General features: G+C 44.4%; 1 protein-coding gene across 1 annotated transcript in view; it reads right to left on the bottom strand.

Annotated features, from left to right (window-relative positions):
- MYO18B (myosin XVIIIB) overlaps positions 1–18993 on the bottom strand; it is a 286118-nt gene that overhangs the window by 11872 nt on the left and 255253 nt on the right. The window contains exons 40-41 of the mRNA XM_019663943.1: positions 15676–15720; positions 14176–14313 (exon numbers count right to left, since the gene is read on the bottom strand). Of these exons, the coding sequence (XP_019519488.1) occupies positions 14176–14313; positions 15676–15720 (183 nt within the window). The remainder of the gene's footprint in view (positions 1–14175; positions 14314–15675; positions 15721–18993) is intronic.

Raw genomic sequence — 18993 nt, 5'->3', positions numbered from 1 at the left:
AGAAAGAAAGAGAAAAGAAAGGAGCAGGGGTTGGGGAGAGAGAGAGAGAAGGGAAGGCAGCAACATGTTGCAGGCAATTCTGAGGAACCATTGCTCTATATTAAAGAAAAAGCAAACACATTTACCCACCCTTCAATGTTCAGCCCAGCTGCAGCCTCCTCCAGAAAGCCTACGCCCACTTCTCAGGCCGGCCTAGGGGTCTCCTCTGCCCCCATGCTTGCCTGTCACTCTGTACTATAATTGTTGACTTATTTATATCTCCCAACAAGTTAGTTCTGAACTAGACTGTGTTTTTCCTTTATGAACTCCCAGGATCTAGAGGAGTGCTTCAAGGAGAGTTCATGGAATGGAAAGAATAAAGGAATGGAGAGACAGAAAGGTGAGGGATTGTGGAAATGCAGACAGAATGAAGAAAAGGCTCCATCAGCCCCATCTGGCTGTTTAACTCAGACCCCAGTAGCCTTGCTTATCCATCAGCCAATGTCTCTTCTCCGGGCTTAAAAAACATAGATTCAAAACCAACTCCCAGGACGCAATCTAGAGTGAATTCTTCATAGGTCCAAATTCAAGCCAAGAGCCTGGTTTTGTTTCTACAAATGTGATCAACTTCTAGAATATCAGCATTGAGAGGGAGCTGGACCCTCCTCTGGTTTGAACCCCTCACTCTATACCTGGAAACACAGAGAAAGGAAGCGAACTTTCCAGGTGACGCTCTGATGAGACAGTGTCAAGTACGAGTTCTAAAACTTCAGCGTTTTACCTTCTGATACAATCTCTATTACTTTTGAAAGAACAAACTGGGTATATAAAGTAATTAAAATCTCTAATTGGATTGGAGGTTCAACTTGGGTTCAATATAATTTAAATACATTTTCGACGCATTACTACCTTTTCCAAGCACGGATATTGCCTTGCTGAATGTGGTGTAATAGCTATCACCACATGAAATCTCAGACTTATTTTTAAAAGACCCAGTTCCTCAAGAAAAGGCAGTTGTAAGAAAATGGAAATTATTCATCCATCTATCCCTCATTACATATACCCAGAATCACTTATCGAGTGCCCTGGTACCGGATGCTGTCAATACATAGATGAATAACCCTTGAGGTCAAGAATCTTAAAGTCCGGCCAGCCAAGTGGCTCAGTTGGTTAAGAGCGCGAGCTCTGAACAACAGGGTCGCCGGTTCGATTCCCACATGGGCCAGTGAGCTGTGCCTGAGCTGAGCTGCTGCTGAGTTGCCAACAGGTGGCAGGATGGCTCAGCTGGTGAGAGCACGTGCTCCTAACAACAAGGTTACTGGTTCAACTCCCACATGGGATGGTGGGCTATGCCCACCCGCAACTAAGATTGAACACGGCACCTTGAGCTGAGTGGCCACGAGCTGCCGACAGCTGGATGGCGACTGGACTTGGAGCTGAGCTAGCTGCGCCCTCCACAACTAAGACTGAAGGACAACAACTTGGCTGTATCCCTTCTCCAATTCCCCAACATTGTTCTCCTTCCCCAATTAAAAAACAAGAAAGAAAGAAAGAAAGAAGAAAGAAAGAAAGAAAGAAAGAAAGAAAGAAAGAAAGAAAGAAAGAAAGAAAAAGTAGCTTAAAGTTTAGATTTGCCAAGTTATGACTGGAAGGAAATACAAGTGAACATTCATGTCCTCTTGGACATGGAAACTAAGGAAGAAACGTCTACTTAGCAAAGAGAGTTTAAAAAAAGTCCAGCTCAACCTTCAGCTTCCAGATCTGGTAGACAAGCTGTAGCAGAAAAAACTCCCACTTAGAAAAACTAGAAAAGCTAAACTTAAATTTAAAAAGGCATCAGAGCGTCACCAAAGCAGCCAGGACTTGAAGGGCCAAATTGACCTTGAGGTGAGCTCAACATTGTGTGACCCTTTCCCCTAGAGTCATTTGCTGACCTTGAGGCGGAAGAACTAACCCAAGGTACATACACTTCCAGATATCAAGATGTATGATATAAAGCTGCATTATTTAAGGCAATATTAAATCGCTCAAGAACGGATGAGAAATAAAATGGAATAGAGTCAATAGGTGATGCTGCTTGCAATGTGGAAAACATTATTTCTTTTAAAGTACTCATGCCAACCAATTTGATATCCTGATAGCAATGAACATAAAGCCCTACCTCACACCATAAATAAATATCATTTCCGGATGAATTGTATATCTAGATGGAAAAGTTAAATCAAGACAGCTTTTGCAAGTAAATGTAGGTAGATATTTGCATGATTTGAGAGTAGGCAAATAATTCTTCGACAGGATCTAAAAAGTGCCAGCCATAAAGGAAACGAATTCTAAATTTGTTTACATTAAAATTGAAAACTTCTGCTTATCAAAGTAAACCATGAGGAGAGTGGAAAAGGCAAGCCACTGAATGAGAGTGAGTCCACATACTCAGGAAAAGGCTTGTGTCTAGAATATATTAAGAATGTCTCCAAATCAATTTCAAAAAGACAAATAACCCAAAAGAAAAAAAATAATGGGCAACAGACTTCATCAGTCATTTCACCAAAGAGGATACCCAAATGAACCTATAGGCATATGACAGGTGTATTTATCAGGAACATGCAAGTTAAAACAAAAAATGGGACACTATTAAAATCCACTAGAATAGCTAACATTTTTTAAAAATAACAAAACCAGGTATTGGCAAGGATGCAGAGAAACTGGAACTCATTTACTGCTGGTGGGAATGTAAATTGGCACAACCATGTTGACAACGTTTGCTAAAGTTGAAAGTACATCTACGGCCCAGCAATTTTATTCCTGGGTATATGCCCAACAGAGAGCTGTAAATTCATGCTACGAAAGACGTGTACAAGAGTATTTGTAGTCGTACTATTCATATTAGTGCTAAACTGGAAACCACCTAAGTGTCGATTACTAATAGAACGTATAAATCATTATTTTATATTCACACAAGGGACTAGGACAGACCAGCGTTTCTCAATGGTGATGTCATTGACATTTTGGACCAGAGAATTCTCTGTGGCCGGCCCTAAGCATTTGTAGGAGGCTTAGCAGCATCCTGGGCTTCTACAGGCTAGAGGCCGATAGCACCTCTCTCCCTCCATAATGAAAACCTAAAATGTCTCCAGACTGTCCCCTGGCAGGGATGGGAGTGCAAAAGTGCTCACCCCTGCCCCACTGCCAGTTGCGAACCACTATTATGGACTCCATATATCAAGGAAAACAAGTGAATTACTGCTACATGCAACAATGTGAATGAATCTCATAAACATAATATTGAAAGAAAGAAGCCAGACACCAAAAAGTATTCCTGGATACTTCCATTTATAGAGCTCAAACACAGGCATATCTCAGTTATAGCATGGGAAGTCAGGATGGTGGTCACCTTTGAGGAAGGAAGAGGCTGTGACTAGTAGTGGTCTGGTTTTGATTTGGGCAGTAATGACATAGCTATGACTAATTTTCGAAAATTTTATAAAGATGGACTTTCCTGTATTTATATGAACTTTGTAAATGTATATGAAATATGTATACTTCACTAAAAAGCTTACTTAACAAGAAATTAACTCAGTGAGAGAACCACCGATTCTAAAAGAATATTTTAAATCATCAGTGACGAATCTAAATATTTTCTACAAAATTGCAGCTAACTTAGGTGAGCTTCAAAATTCCTGAGAGACCCATAGATCTGTCATCCAAGACCTGGAATTCTGGACAGAAACCAGCCTTTCTTCCCATGGGAATTCATCTAAGAGTGATGTTGGCCCCAAGGATGAATCTTGGACAGAGACAAGTGTCTCCTGGTATCACTTGTTCAGGCATTGTCCACGGCTGATGTGTTCCCATTAAATATTTCCACACATTCAGTTTCAATATCTTTTCCACTAATCTCCCTAATACTGATAAAACTGAAAAGAACCCTTTTGTCCTAGGAAGACACAAAAGCATATTCATGAGAGGCCGATTCATTAAGTACATTCAGGATGAATTAAAATGATCCTGAGCTCTGGTTCTAAGAATGCAGAGACCAGTAAATAAATGTACTATTGAAATAAGATTAGCATGGATGCTTAACCTACTTTGAGAACAAGCTGTTTTTAACACTAAGTACCCTCCGTTCATATTTACATAATTAATGAACTAATTACAAACAAGTCTTATCTAATCATTGAAGCAGGCATCACGTGACCCATTCTTGGCTTTCACTTTTGTAGAAGTAATTACATTTCCTTGAAAGCAATACAATTTTATTTTTTAAATAATACCCTATAATTTAGACCTTTTTATTAATTCAAGCCAGCCTAATACCAAATGAAAATCAACGGGGGTGAGAAGGGGAGTGGTGGTGATGTCTAAATCTCTTTCTTTTCAACTAAGAACTGCAAGCCACGAGTATGGGGCTGCGAATGTTTACAGAAAGCAAATTTTCCCCAGAAAAAAGGAAAAGTTGTAATGCCATTTTTTTTAGCCAAAGGAAAAGCAGTTGTGTTAAATCGGCACCAAAGCAAATGATACATACAACAGTAATTAGGGAAGATTACACAGTAATTAAAATCACGATGATTATGTGAGTGAGAATAATTTATACAATAATCTCCACGCTCACATTGCAATATGGTACACGTCCAACAGCAACAGTGGAGAGCCATGTTTGGTAATGAATTCAAGTCACAGCATCACCAATTATGTGGTGATAGATTGGTCACTGACATTTAAGGATAAATGTAGTCTCTGACCAGGACACACACAATTTTATATGGACTTTCGGAGGCTACCACATGGGGACCACAAACGGTCTAATATGTTTTCTCTTTCTCTCTCTCCTCTCCCCCTCGTCTTCTGCCCCTTCCTCCATTCTGCCTTTTCCTTCCTCTCTCCCCTTCCCCTCCCCTCCCTTCTCCTCCCTTCCCCCTTCACTCTCTGTCTGCACGCTCCTGTCTACACCCATAATTCAACCTTCCTCTTGACGGGGAACATTTGCTTTGCTTATTTTATTTTATTTTTTTATTTTTTAAAGATTTTTATTGGGGAACTGGGGGATGGGAACAGTGCTGGGGAATTGGGGGAAGAGGATCAGACAAGTTGTGGTCGCTTTTTGTTCTTCAGTCTAGTTGTGGAGGACGTTGCCTCACTGGCCCAAGTTGGCACCATCATTGTGCTCTTCCCGGGCGAGGCAGATCAGTCGCCGGCTTCTGGACGGCCGCTCATGGCGGCTGCTGGCCGCTCACGCTGGCTGCTGGCTACACACGGTAGCCCATGGCAACCCACTGCCACAGGGGCTGCAGCCTACACCGTCGCCAGCGACTCACGGCAGCCCAGCTCCAGGTTGAGCTGTTGTTCAGCATCTTAGCTGTAGAGGGCAGTGTCACTGGCCCTCATATGTGGGATCCGAACCAGGGCCCTCTGGCATCCCAAGCCAGTTCTTAACCATCGCGCCACTCAGCCGGCCCCACTTTGCTTATTTTAATATTTTGACCTACCCAGTGTCATTCTCCTGCTTCAGATAAAGCACCCTGTTTTCCTTTGAGGAAACCCCTCCTCCCCCATTGTTCCTGTGGTTAGAGTAGGAATAATCCTATCTCCCAGAGCTAGGGGAGAACACCAACTTGAGCCTAAGGTAAGAGCCTCCTTCATTCCCCTTATCCATTCGGACTAGTTCAGGGACAGACATGTGACTCACTTCAGACCTGTAAGGATCTCGGCCCAGACCCTAGGCCGGACAGACTCAGCCGGACAGACTCACTTTTAAAAATCATACTTCGGCTACTCCAGCTAGACTCTAAGCAGAACTTCCCAGTAAGACAGTAAACACCTAGCTGTACAAGAAATGGGTTGCAACAGAAATATTAAGAATGTTTTGCAGAAGTAGTTTTGTCACAACTGGCTTAGACCATTTCACAGGAGCTAACAGCTCTTTTTGCTTCTGTACACCTGCTTTGCTTCTGCTGGGGAATAAAAGGTTAAAGAACAACATTCCTCGGGCCTTGAAATTCCCCCTTCCTCTCCCTGCCTTCATGTTAACATTTCAGGAGGCCTTGGAGAAAGCTAACTTTAGTTTTTTAACCCCGTCCTTAGTTTCTAAAATTGATTACATGCATATTTCTGAGAAACAATTTGTGCGGTCAACTTAACCCAGTCACAATATACTGTTAAGACACCTGGACATAACAACACTGTTAAAACAGCGGAATGTGGTTTAACGAAAATAATTACACATTCTTTGGGCTTCTGTACTTTACTTTGCATACAGCCCTATCTTATAAAAACCTTCCCCCCCCCCCCGAGTCTTAGGGCCATCTCTCCTTAGTTAGAGAGGCGGTCGCTGAGCTCAGCTTAATAACATTTTCGGAACCCTAATCTGACATCCAGCCTCTTTATTGATTATCTGGACCTAACAGGGCCAATGAAAGTCAAGCTCAGGGTTTTTGCAGAATTGCTGAGAAGAGAGAAGTCCTCTTTGCCATTGGACTCAGAGAGGTGCAGACATGAACGTAGAGCTGCTTGCCGCCATCTTGCTGCCTCAGAAAGGACCCTCCATGGAGGAAGGCAGAACAGGAAGGCCGGTGGGGGATTTAATCCCCATGATCACGTTTGAACCCCTGGATCCAGTAATGCCTGACGCTAGATCTACTCTTGGTTTCCACTCTCCTTTATGTACAAACCCGGTTGAGCTGGGTTTATGTCACCTACACCCCAAAGAATCCCAACTATTACATGATGCAGAGACATTCTGGCATCTCCATGGACACAGACAAGAGTCTAAAACCTCTAGACAGTTCCACTGGGATGTCCCCAAACACATTATGTTCAACATATTTGAAACTGAGTTCACTGAAACTCCACTTTCATTGCCAAGAGATTCTGTTTTGGGCTCATGGTTTTCCGCTGCGAATCAAGCCCAGTTTTACTATCTCTGGCCTGTAACCCAGTTCTAGATTTCCCTGGTTCCGTCTCCTAGAACAGTGTCCACTGGCCTGGCTTGGAGTGAAGGGAGGAAGGTGGAAGGGAGCTTTTGCTTATTAACCATGAATTTGGTGTCAGCTCTTCCACAAGCCCCTCTATAGCTACCATTTAATAGCTAACAGCTAATTCTTTTTCTAATCCTTTCAAGCTTTATTTTTAAACAAATAGAATAATATTATGCATAGTCTTCTATACTTTAAATATATACAATTTTATTTGTAATAATTACATCTTTAATCCCGCAAAGGGGATATAATATAGAGAAGGGACAGAATCACGGAGGAGAGACTGCGTCAGAGACTGTAACTCGTGGTCAGGCAGCTGGCAAGTACTAGAGCCGGGATTAGAAAGCAGGTCTACCCCAGGACAAAGCCTGCCATCTTTCCCCCACCTCCCTTGAAGTGTGTCTTCAAGGTCCCCTTGCCAGGTCCAGTCTGACACTCCGTGCCCACCACCCGTCTCTGCCCTCAGCCTGCGCTCGGGGGAAGCCGAGCCCCAGACCTCCATGTTTCCCCATCACATTCTATCAACCCTGGTTCCACGTGGCTCAGAACTTGCTCTGTGACGGGAGACAGTTAGCTAGTCGGGCAAATTCACCCTTGATATCAGCATCGTCCTTCTAATCTCCCTGGTAGAAAGAAAACAAAACATAACTTCTTTCCACTGGCCACATATCTGTTCGATGTGTATTTATGGAGTACCTACTATGTGCCAGACACTGTGTTAGGTGTTGAGGTACAAGAAGGAAAAGATAAAATTTGTCCTTACAGGGCTCGCAGCCTAATGAGGGAGATAGACTCACAATATGGTAAGTGCTGAGCAAGAGGGAAGTGTGGGTCTGTAGGACCACGGTATAGGACCCCTGACCCAGCCAGGCAGTCAAGGAAGACTCCTGAGGCAGGTGATACATAAGCTGTCTAGAAGGTAAGGAAATAGGAGAAGGACGTCCAGTCGGAGGGCATATGCCGGACAAAGGACCAGGGAAGGGAAATAGTGTAGTGTATGAGGGAGAGCTATAAACCATTCGGGGTACAAATTCTAAAGAGGAGATAAAGGAAAATGAGAGCAGAGAGGTAGATAAGAGCCAGATTATGGAAGGCACTATAAGCCCACCAAGGTGTTTGAGTCCTTTTCTTTAGGGCAGAAGTCATCCAAGTTTTTTAGTGAAGAGCAGATGGCAAACACTTTTGGCTTCAGGGTCATATGATCTCTGCTACAACTCCTTAATTCTGCCATTGTAATACAAAGGCAGTCATAGACGATACGTAAAACAAACAGAGAAAACCCCCAAACATGGGCATTGCTGCAATCCAACAAAACTTTACAAAAACAGGTCGAGGGCCAGGTTTGGTGATGGGAAGCCATGGAAACCAGATTTTCATGTTAGAAGGATCATACTCGCTGAAGGGTAGAGGATTAACTAAAGGAGGATAGAGTTGGAAGATCTTTACCAGAGTCCAGGCGAGAAATGATAAACTTGTCTTAAAGGTCTTGGCAGTGGGGATGGAGAGTAGAAAAAAAGAGTCAAAAGTATTTGCTGGGGGTGGGAGGTACATAATAAACAAGATTTAGGGATCAGCTGAATATGGGAATGAGGGAGTGGAATAATAGCCTAAGATGACTCAAGGGCTCCAGCTTGGGTGGTTTTATGAACAACGGAAGCATTAGGTGATACTGATAATAGAGGTGGATGTGGGGCAAGGAGGTTTCCTCTTGGATATGCAGAGTCCAGACACCAGGGAGTCATCTAGTTAGCAAGCTTCTCATGTAGACAACTAGATACGATATATAAGTTTCAAACTTGGGAGAATGTATGAGCCGGTGGTCTAGATTTGGGGGTCATCTGCTTATAATGGAGGGGTTAAAATCACAAGAGGATTGCCTGGGATTGAGTGGAGAGAAAAACAGCCAGGTGAGGGCAGCACCCTGAGAACCCCAACATCTGGGGGCTGGGGTAGGAAAGAAGTGATTAGAAAAGGGAGGTTTGAAGGGCACCAAGAAGCAGAAACGTTTTGAAGGCCAAGTGAACAGAGCATTCTAAGAGGAGTTGCCAATGCAGGGGAGAGGTCCAGAAAAAGATCAAGACTGAGAATGTCCCAATTTGCCTCTTTGGAAGCTGCTGACACGGTGAGAAAAGTTTCAACAGAGTGGTGGGGGCAGCCTCAGGGCTGTAGGAAATGAGGCATAAATGTGAGGTAAGTAAATGAAGATGGTGCATGTGGACCCTACTTTGGAGAAGCTTGGCTCTGAAGGGAAGTAAAAGGAATAACTCAACAGGATTACAGGGTGATGAGAGAGGATATGAAGTCTCACAATTAAGTACGCGAACTTGTTGCAATGATGGCGCTAACCTTTCTTGATATCAGAGGGATTATTCATTATGAATTTGTACCATCTGGACAAACAGTTAACCAAGTTTGTTATCTGGAAGTGCTGAAGAGGCTGCATGAAAAAGTTAGACAAAAACGACCTGAGCTTTTTGCCAAAAATTCACGGCTCTTGCATCACAACAATGCACCAGCTCACACGACACTGTCTGTGAGGGAATTTTTAGCCAGTAAACAAATCACTGTATTGAAACACCCTCCCTACTCACCTGATCTGACCCCCAAAGACTTCTTTCTTTACCCAAAGATAAAGGAAATATTGAAAGGAAGACATTTTGATGACATTCAGGACATCAAGCGTAATATGACGATAGCTCTGATGACCATTCCAGAAAAAGAGTTCCAAAATTGCTTTGAAGGGTGGACTAGGCACTGGCGTCGGTGTATAGCTTCCCAAGTGGAGTACTTCAAAGGTGACTGTAGTGATATTCAGCAATGAGGCATGTAGCACTTCTAGGATTGAGTAAACTTAATTATCTGGCCTCATATCATTAGGATGGGGAAGGCCTGAAGGCATTTATGACCTGAGGAGGAAGACCAGCTAGAATGGGAGAAGTTGAAGATACTGGAGAGAGAGGGGACACAGGGAGCATCAGAGCGCTGTAGGGGACAGGAGGGAGTGGACACGAATTAGTCTTGGACAGGATTGGATCTCGTCTTCTGAGGGCAGAAGGAAGATGGGGACAGACAGATGAATTTATAGACACCACAGAAGTCGAGGCCATTTTCTTTCTCTTTGAATGAAAGAGGGGTTTAGGTTGTCTCCTTGGAGTGAGAGGTAGCGGCCAGAGGAAAGTCAGGATGGATTGGAATAACCGTTGAGGAAAATAAGAGAAGCAACTGACCAGTGACAAGATAAAACATTAGGAGTCTGTACAGTTAGGTCAACCAGCGCCTGTCAGCACACAGACGCTGCAGAACTGTGCAAATGACCGAAGCTGGGATTCTATTGGGCGTGGGGATGGGGGTCTAGCATGAAATGGGGCTTGGACCCTTCTGGGAAAGCCTGATGTGCTGTTAGGACAAGAAGGAAGTGCAGAGGGCCCCTTAACAGGGCAATGGCCCTAGAGGGCAGGAAGGAGAAGCCAGGTACACAGCAGGGGCCGAGGTCAGGTGCCAGCCCCTAAACAGCCCTGCACCACCTGCAGCCAGATGTTAATATGCATTCCTGAGCCAGGTATGGCTGCTACCACCGAGCCCATAAACCCCGTTCCGGGGGCCACAAAAGTAATATAATGTATCCGTTTCCAGAAGCTCTTGTATTTATCAGCAGCAGCTGCATGCCTCCTGGGTTGTAAATCATAGAGCTTCAGGTGTATTTCTCTTGCGTTGACGTCGCCTTATAAATAATACAGGGAATGCTTTTATTTTTTTTTGGCAGAAGACTGCTCTCGCCCTCGCTTCTGTTTTTAGGGTGACCTTCTTAGTCAAATTGGAAATGTCCGAGAGACTTGTTTATTGAGCTCTATGATGTGCCCGGTAATACGGGGATGAGCACACGGGAGGCTCAGTCTTCTACTCTACAGTCTCCTAGCAGAAGAGACACTGGGATGATGTGCTAGTATCTAGTCAAGTTCAAAATGCAAGCGCCCTTTGACCCAGAGAACCATTTGCCCATGTACATAACGGTGTGTGTTTTTTGCAGGTTAATAACAAACACCCAAAAGCAACTAAAAGTGAAACAGAAGATTATAGTTAAATAAAGCATAACTTTAAGATCTTTTGCAGGAATTTAAAAGGACAAGATAGACTTGGGTGTACTGATAAGGAAAGATTGCTGAGATATACTGTTGAGTCAAAGAAGCACACTGTAAGAATTTCTATATAGCGTAATATACGTCCTATAGCATCATATCACTGATGTTTTTGAAAAGCCCACAAATATGCTATGTATTTTCTATAAGAACATATATGTTTATAAATACATAGAGAAAGATGTGGAAGAATACATGCCAAACTAAAGATGGGGGGCTGAGATTGGGGCAGTGGCCAAGAGGAATTTTAACCTTGTCAGTTATATTTTAAGTTCTTGAAAGGGGGAAGTATTCATAGATTACCTATGCTATTAGAAAAAGCCAGAAGTCAAGGCACCTTAACTCGAGGTCAGTCCGTACTATCAACCTGGCTGCAAAATTTCCCATTGCCGATCTAGTTTTCTCCACCTGCATAGCGAGCAAATTGGACTAGATAGTCCCAGTGGTTCCTTCTAACTCAGAAATTCTAGAATCTTTAAATTGCAAACATTCTCCAAGGACAGGGCTCAAATTTTTCAAGGCTTACTGCCATGGGATCTGGCACTCAGCAGGCACTTAATGAATATTTTTTGGATGGATGTTGAAGATTGAATAATAATCCTTACGCAGTTTTACTATTAATAAAAAGCCAATTCTTTGCCAGTAAATTTTGCCAGGTGAGTGCTCTACCCTCTGGATAAATATCAGAGAGCCATGGCAGTATGGCAAAGACAAATGCAGGCTTTGGAGGCTTCAAACCTGAGTTCAAATCCTGGCTCTTCCACATACCTGCTGTGGGATGTTGAGCAAATTACCAACCCTCTCTGAGTCACAGTCACCGCTGAGCCGTGACCAAGTAGGTTAATATCTCTGCTCCAGCCTTGATGTTACATTCAGTTATTCACTCAACAAACATTTACTGAGCACCAACTATGTGCCAGCCCTAGGGCCACTGACATAAGGAAAACAGACAAGGAGCTTACGGTCCCTTCTTGCCTCCTGCCCCATCATTGTCCTTGGTGCAGGCACTTCGGCTCTGAACTGCAGTTGGACACAGGATTTGGAAGGGGAGAGGACAGAGGAAGGGGGGAGAGGCTCTGGAGAGGGCTGCCTGGGGATGCTGAAGACCAACTCTGCCCAAGGCGCAGCTACGGAAGCTGGGGGAAGGCTGCCTGTGTCTGAATCCATTGTTCTCCCCTCCCTGGGCCTCAGATTCCTGTTCGGTAACATGGAGGTAGCGATGTCTGTCTCGGGTTCCTCTGGGCATCAAATACATACTGACACTAATAACGCAGCTCATGTTCTTGAGCTTTGTCGAGATGCCAGGCTCTAAGGGAAGAACAGCTTCTGCACCATCTCATTAACCCTGACAACAGCTCTGATTGACGCACGAGGAAGCATGAACAGAGAAGTTAAGCAACTTGCCCCAAACCTCACAGGTGTGCGGGAGCAAACAGATATAGGGTTGGAATCCAGGTGCTCTGACTTCATTCCACGTACTAAAACCGCTGCTGCCTCCCATCAACCACTCGAATGGGTGCCAAACAACTTAGGGTGCAATTCAAGGGCTGAGGACCTTATCATGCGCCCTAATACAATTACAAGGATGAAACTCGGCTATTAGGTTAACGAGCATTCATAGTCTGCTCTGGCTGCCTCCGGTTCTGCTTCTGCTGCCTCATTCACTAGCTGACGGGGGAAAAACAAAAGTGTTTAGCTATCAGGAGAGAAAAAAGTCCTCATCATTTGGGGTTCACAGAGGACATGGATCTTTCGCCATACAGCAGAAAAGAGCAGTTTTTAATTAAGAGCAGTAACCAGATAATCTTGCTTTAATTAACTCCCCAGATGCACCCCGTCCTCGGAGCCTCTCTGTGATATTTTCGACATCAAATCTTTCAGCCTAAGATCATCTGCAGCAGCTCTGCACCAGACATTTGTCATTCACAGAATGTGCCCAAAAGGTTAGCGTGAACTTCCACCTCTTCTTTTTGTAAAGAAAGCCCCGTTTCCGCGTGAATGCGTTTCAAGTCAGCAAAGGGGGTTGTCGGGGCTTGCCCCATTAGTCTGTGAGTTTTCTTTTTATCTTATCACATTGGTTCTTCTGTTATCACAGAAGTGGTGTGCATTTCATCTTAATTATGCATCTGCTTAATCCATAATTTCTGATTTATGGCCATTAGCTCTCAATTATGAGAGGGTTGCCCTTTCTCTCACCAAACGAGCTGAGAGAAAGGAAGCTGAAAAGCAAGACGGAAGACAGATTTAAGTCCTACAACTAAGGGTGAACCCCAAGGCTCACTTGTTGGAGAAACCTTTTGTTGGCAATTCCATCTATTTGTGAGGGTTGCATCTCAGGCCATGACTGAATTCATCTTTCTCTGTGGTAGGGAAAATATAAAATCCTGATATTCAAACAAAGCTCAAATCTGCAAGGGAGAAAGCATTCAGGCTAACTGTCTTTATACTGACTCACCATTTAAAAAAATACAAACAAAACAAACAAACAAACAAATAACCTTAAGCAAATTTGATTTAAAACCTTTAAATCTAGAATTATCTATATTTATAAATGAAAAACAAGTAGGACTTGCCTCACATAGAAAGCAACTATAATAAATCCACAGCATTTTTTTTTTTAGCTGAGCCATCCTGCCACCTGTTGGCAGCTCAGCAGCAGCTCAGCTCGGGCCGGGCATCGAACCGCTGTTGCTCAGAGCTCGCACTCTTGAGCGAGCTCTTAGCCAGCTGAGCCACTCGGCCGGTCCCACAGATATTTTTTAAAATGTTGACCCCATACTACTTAAAAACATCTGGAAAGCCATACCTTATGGAGGGCTGCCTTAGATCCTCATCATCTCAACTGTTGGGTATAGTACATACAATTATATTTCTTATTTTGCAGATGAGAAAGTGAAGGCTCAGGGAAGGTAGCTGACCTGCCTGAAGTCATACAGCTAGGCAGCAGTAGGGACATATTTCAAATTGTCCGGAACATACTTGCCCTTGCCTAGGCCAGAGGAATTGGGAGACTTGAACAACAACCTTCAAAGTCTGAGATTCTTTGAGATACTGGCCATCCAGAGGCAATATGGAGATACTCTTACCTGGGCCTGACAATGTGGCTGATGATGGCTGACTGTCGAGAGGGGGTCCTCATGGTGTCTGTGGCCAGGGAGAGAGTACAACTCAACCAGGACTGTAGGCTGCCCCCTGGCTGGGAGCTGAGGACGGAGATGTTATCTCTAGAAGCAGAATGCAGGATACTGTCATCACAATGACAACCACGGTAACAGCAATAACTAGATAGTCGCCCCTTAGCATAAGCCAGGCATTGTGCTAAAGGCTGTATGTAAGTGCATAACCTCAATCAATGCTCATAACACCATCCCTGAGAGTTGGGAGCTGGTGCTGTCCCCATTATATAGATGAGACAATGGATTTGCGGAGGCCAGCTTGGGTCTTGACCAAGGTCACCAGCTAGTCAGTGATGAAGTTAAGATGCAAACCCTGATCCCTCTGATTCCAATGTCCATTCTACCAACCACTGCTCTTCCTTGAGAAGATAAACACTCTAATATAAATGTTGAGTCATCTCCAATTTTGGAGTAAAATTTGGCTTTGAATTTTATAGTAAATGATATGTTCGTGGAATATGTCAAGTGTGAAGTCCTTAATTCCTTGCCTGCCTTAACCGGAACATCTTTGTGGACAGAGAATTTACTATTTATTATACCCCCTAATTATGAAAGCAGCACAGGGAGAGGCCTATGTGGTTCTCTCATTAATGCAGGCACTCAATGAGTATTTTATTTTCTGGTTGATATACTCACAAATATATATATATATATATATATATATATATATATATATATATATATATATATATATATATTTGTTTGTTTATAGAATACTCTATGCCAGGCACCATGGGAAGTAACTATAAACATGAACCCAACATTGACCCTGTCTTTAACACCCCATCTTAGCAGACATCTATGTAAATAATCATAAAATAAAGGAGAAAATTATTAATGCCATAGAGAGGGACAGAGGGTAGGTTCTAAGGAGAATAAATAGGAGTCTTGATTTGCTTCTTGGAGGCATAAGATAAAGCATCAAGTAGTTACAGTTGAGATACATCTTGTTTGATGTATCTTGTTAGGGTTTGGCCAAGCAGGGCCTGGAGAAAGAAATTTAATTGGAAGGAATGACATACACATCGGTATGGAGGTGGTAGAAGCGCAGAGCATGGATGATGTGGGAAGTAGGAGTCCCAGGTAGAGATGGAAGGAAGGGTCGGAACACGCATAGCTCACGTGTCAGTCTAAAAGTCTATTCTGAGGCAACGGGGAACCATTGGAGGTATATGAGGAGGACAGTGGCATAATAAGCCCTGGGCATCTCTCTGTCTAAAAGAAGTCGGACAGTTCAATAATATGTCCGCAGGGCTATGCGTTAATACCATGGAGTCAGAGCTGTCATGGACACTGTTGATAATTCTCCAAGTGGGCGTGGACGTTCCCTCTGCTGACTGGACACAAAGAGCCCGGGGTTTGCCCCCGGCTTCAGTGTAAGCTGTACAGTTCTACACAGGGTAAACTTACATCTCTTTTCTTCTACCACTGCTACAATCCACAGCCGTCTGGACACTAGAAAGAGGAACAAGAAAGAGTGTTACCCTTGTGGTGCCAGGAGCTAGGGAAGAACCCTGTCTTTGACATTAGACAAACTTGGGTTTGAGTCCCACTTCCAAGCTTGGCTGCTGTGTGATCTTAGGCAAGTCATTTGCCTTCTCTGTGCCTCCTGGGATCCTCTGTAAAATGTGACTAATAATGGGGTTCTGCCTCCAGAGCTGTGGTGCAGATGAAGGGAGAAAACCCTTGAAAGAGCTCAGTGTGGTTCTTGGCAAACAGATTGTGCTAATTAAAAGGTAGCAACCCTGACCGCCACTCTTGTTTTAATACACCTAGTACTGCGAGTGTTAACAGCATCATTATTGTCAACAAGCATGTTCTTTGTGGGTGCTAGCAAATCAGACAGGAAGGCAGGTGGTCAGCTTCCCAAGGCATTCTGGGAAACTCCAAAACTAATTACAATAGTAGCTACCATTTAGGGAACGTCCCTTCACTTAACAAATATGTTTTACACAGCATCTCATCTAACCGCCCTGCCTGTCTCTAGAGATGAGGAGCCCGACACCCTTCTCTAAGGTCACATAACTTTGACTCCCCGGTCTGTAAGAACTCTTAAGCTTATGCTCATAACCAGAGTGCAAGTACAGAACACCAAACCACGAACTTCAGACACCTAAGACCTTGGAATCCTGACTCTTCAGGCTGGGACCTCTTTATTCTCTGCTGGAATCTGGAGAATTCCTTCTTTGGAAGACCTGGTCACTTCCTCCATCCATCAACCAAAGGCAGAGTTCCTCCTGCCAGGCAGCTTGTTTTCTCTCTCTCTCTCTCTCTCTCTCTCTCTCTCTCTCTCTCTCTCTTTCCCAGCAATTGCACTCTTTCCTCACCCCTTCTGGCCCAGCAGAGATTATTGCTCCCAGGAGTTGCTAGTCCCAGGGTGCTGTGCCATCTCTCGTGTACCATTTTCTCTACACACCCCCATATCTTTGTCAATAGTTCCTTTATTCAGCTTCCTCATTTGGGGTGTGCCTTCTGGTTCCTTCCAGACTCTATTACAATAGCTCATCTCAGTGCTGGTTTCTGCCTTCACAGGAAGAACTGTGTTTTCCAGGCCAATAATTTACACGGCAAGCAAGGAGGCAGCAGGTGTGACCCATCACTGCTCTATCAATGATGGTTACACCTTTTATCACCATGTGGGAAGAAAATGGTGGCAAATCTTGGAAGAACATGATTCTCAGCAATCATCCTTAGCCCCTCCTAAGCCTGTGGCTCTGGAAAAGAACCAGCCACAAGAAGAAATAAAAAGATACCAGTAGGGATCCTTACTGAAAAGAATCTCACCTTTTTATAGCGTCTGTGCACTGGTTGCATCTGCCTCTGAACCTGTATCACTGAATTTGCACAGAACCTCTGAAATGGAGGTCAAGGCTTGCCACGCATTCTATTTGTCCACCCGAGATTAAATACCATCCAGACCAAGGGTGGTGTCCAGCCAGGGTCACCCACTGCCTGCCGTTTGGGAAGGTCTCACCAAAATGTTTAAAATAAAGAGGCTGGGTTAAGAAGGGCTTCTGGAGGGCCGGCCGGGTGGCTCAGTTGGTTAGAGTGCGAGCTCTGAGCAACAGGGTTGCCGGTTTGATTCCCACGTGGGCCAGTGAGCTGCGCCTGAGCTGAGCCACTGCTGAGCTGCCAATGGGTGGCCAGATGGCTCAGCTGGTGAAAGCACATGCTCTTAACAAGGTTGCCGGTTCGACTCCCTCATGGGATGGTGGGCTGTGCCGCACCCCCCCCACACACACACACACACTTCCTGCAACTAGATTGAAAGTGGCGACTGGACTTGGAGCTGAGCTGCGCCCTCCACAACTAAGATTGAAGGACAATGACTTGACTTGGAGCTGATGGGTCCTGGAAAAACACAATGTTCCCCTTCCTCAATTCCCCAACACTGTTCCCTTCACCAATTCCCCAACAAAATCTTTAAACAAAGAAGGGCTTTTGGAAACCACATCATACACTATGGTATGAGAGCAAGCTGAAAGCACCTGACACCTTTATTCTGCAGTGGTCTGGAGTGAAGATTTAGGGGGAGGAGTGGGGAAAGGCTTCCAGGCAGAAGCACAAGGAGTTTTGTTTGGTCTGCTCCTGAGAAGCATTAAACCAGATGGGCAGAAATCATGACCAGCTTGACCTTCTACAAGTCATGGATTATTGGTCCTGGCAGATACTTAAGCTTGTGCACCATGGTCCAGGGAGCCCTTGAGTTCTGGGAGACCTCACAGGGGCTACCAACAGGTCAGGGAGAGGGACCTAGGAGGGATGGTTGGCCCCAAACCTTCCTCCCTCACTCCAATCAGAGGATAGCTGCCCTCCATCCTAAGCTAAAATTTTCTTTGGTGTGAAAAAGGAGGTTCTACTTAAAGGAGGGTGTCTGAAACGTACAGAGGCTTCCATCACATGAAGAGCCTCTGGATTGCAAGCTCCATGTGCAGGTCCATGTCTGCCTGTCCTCTACTGTAGCTCCTGTCTTAACACATAAGATGCTTGAAGATGATGATGACGATGATGATGATGATGGTGGTGGTGGCGATGATGATGGTGGTGGTGGCGATGATGATGATGGTGGTGATGATGGTGATGATGATGGTGGTGGTGATGATGGTGATGATGATGGTGATGATGATGGTGGTGGCGGTGATGATGGTGATGATGATGGTGATGGTGGTGATGATGATGATGATGGTGGTGATGGTGGTGATGATGGTGATGATGATGGTGATGACGATGATGATGGTGGTGGTGATGATGGTGATGATGATGGTGGTAATGATGATGATGGTGGTGGTGATGGTGATGATGATGGTGGTGGTGATGATGGTGGTGATGATGATGGTGATGATGATGGTGGTGGCGGTGATGATGGTGATGATGGTGGTGATGATGATGGTGATGGTGGCGATGATGATGATGGTGCTAGTGGTGATGATAATGATAGTGATGGTGATGATGATGGTGATGATTTTAATCTGCCGAGTGAGCAGGCAGTGGCCCAGGAAGAGTGTGTGACCTATCCATGATCATGATCTACTTGGAAGTGATGCCAGGACTGGAAGCCTCACCTCCTGACATGTGGTCAGTGGTTCTTTCTCTCACGTTGGTGCAGGTGGCTTTTAAAGAATAACTTGTTCCAGACATTTGTGGGCATGGAATGGCTGATGAGCAAGATAATTAATAGTCTTCGAGAGGAAGAAAATGGCCGCGGTAAGGAAGTCACTGAATTAGCTC

Source organism: Hipposideros armiger, unplaced genomic scaffold (assembly GCF_001890085.2).
Source record: "Hipposideros armiger isolate ML-2016 unplaced genomic scaffold, ASM189008v1 scaffold_411, whole genome shotgun sequence".
Taxonomy (NCBI): Eukaryota; Metazoa; Chordata; class Mammalia; order Chiroptera; family Hipposideridae; genus Hipposideros; species Hipposideros armiger.
Note: the sequence above shows the minus strand (reverse complement) of the source record. Positions and strands in the feature narration are given on the sequence as shown.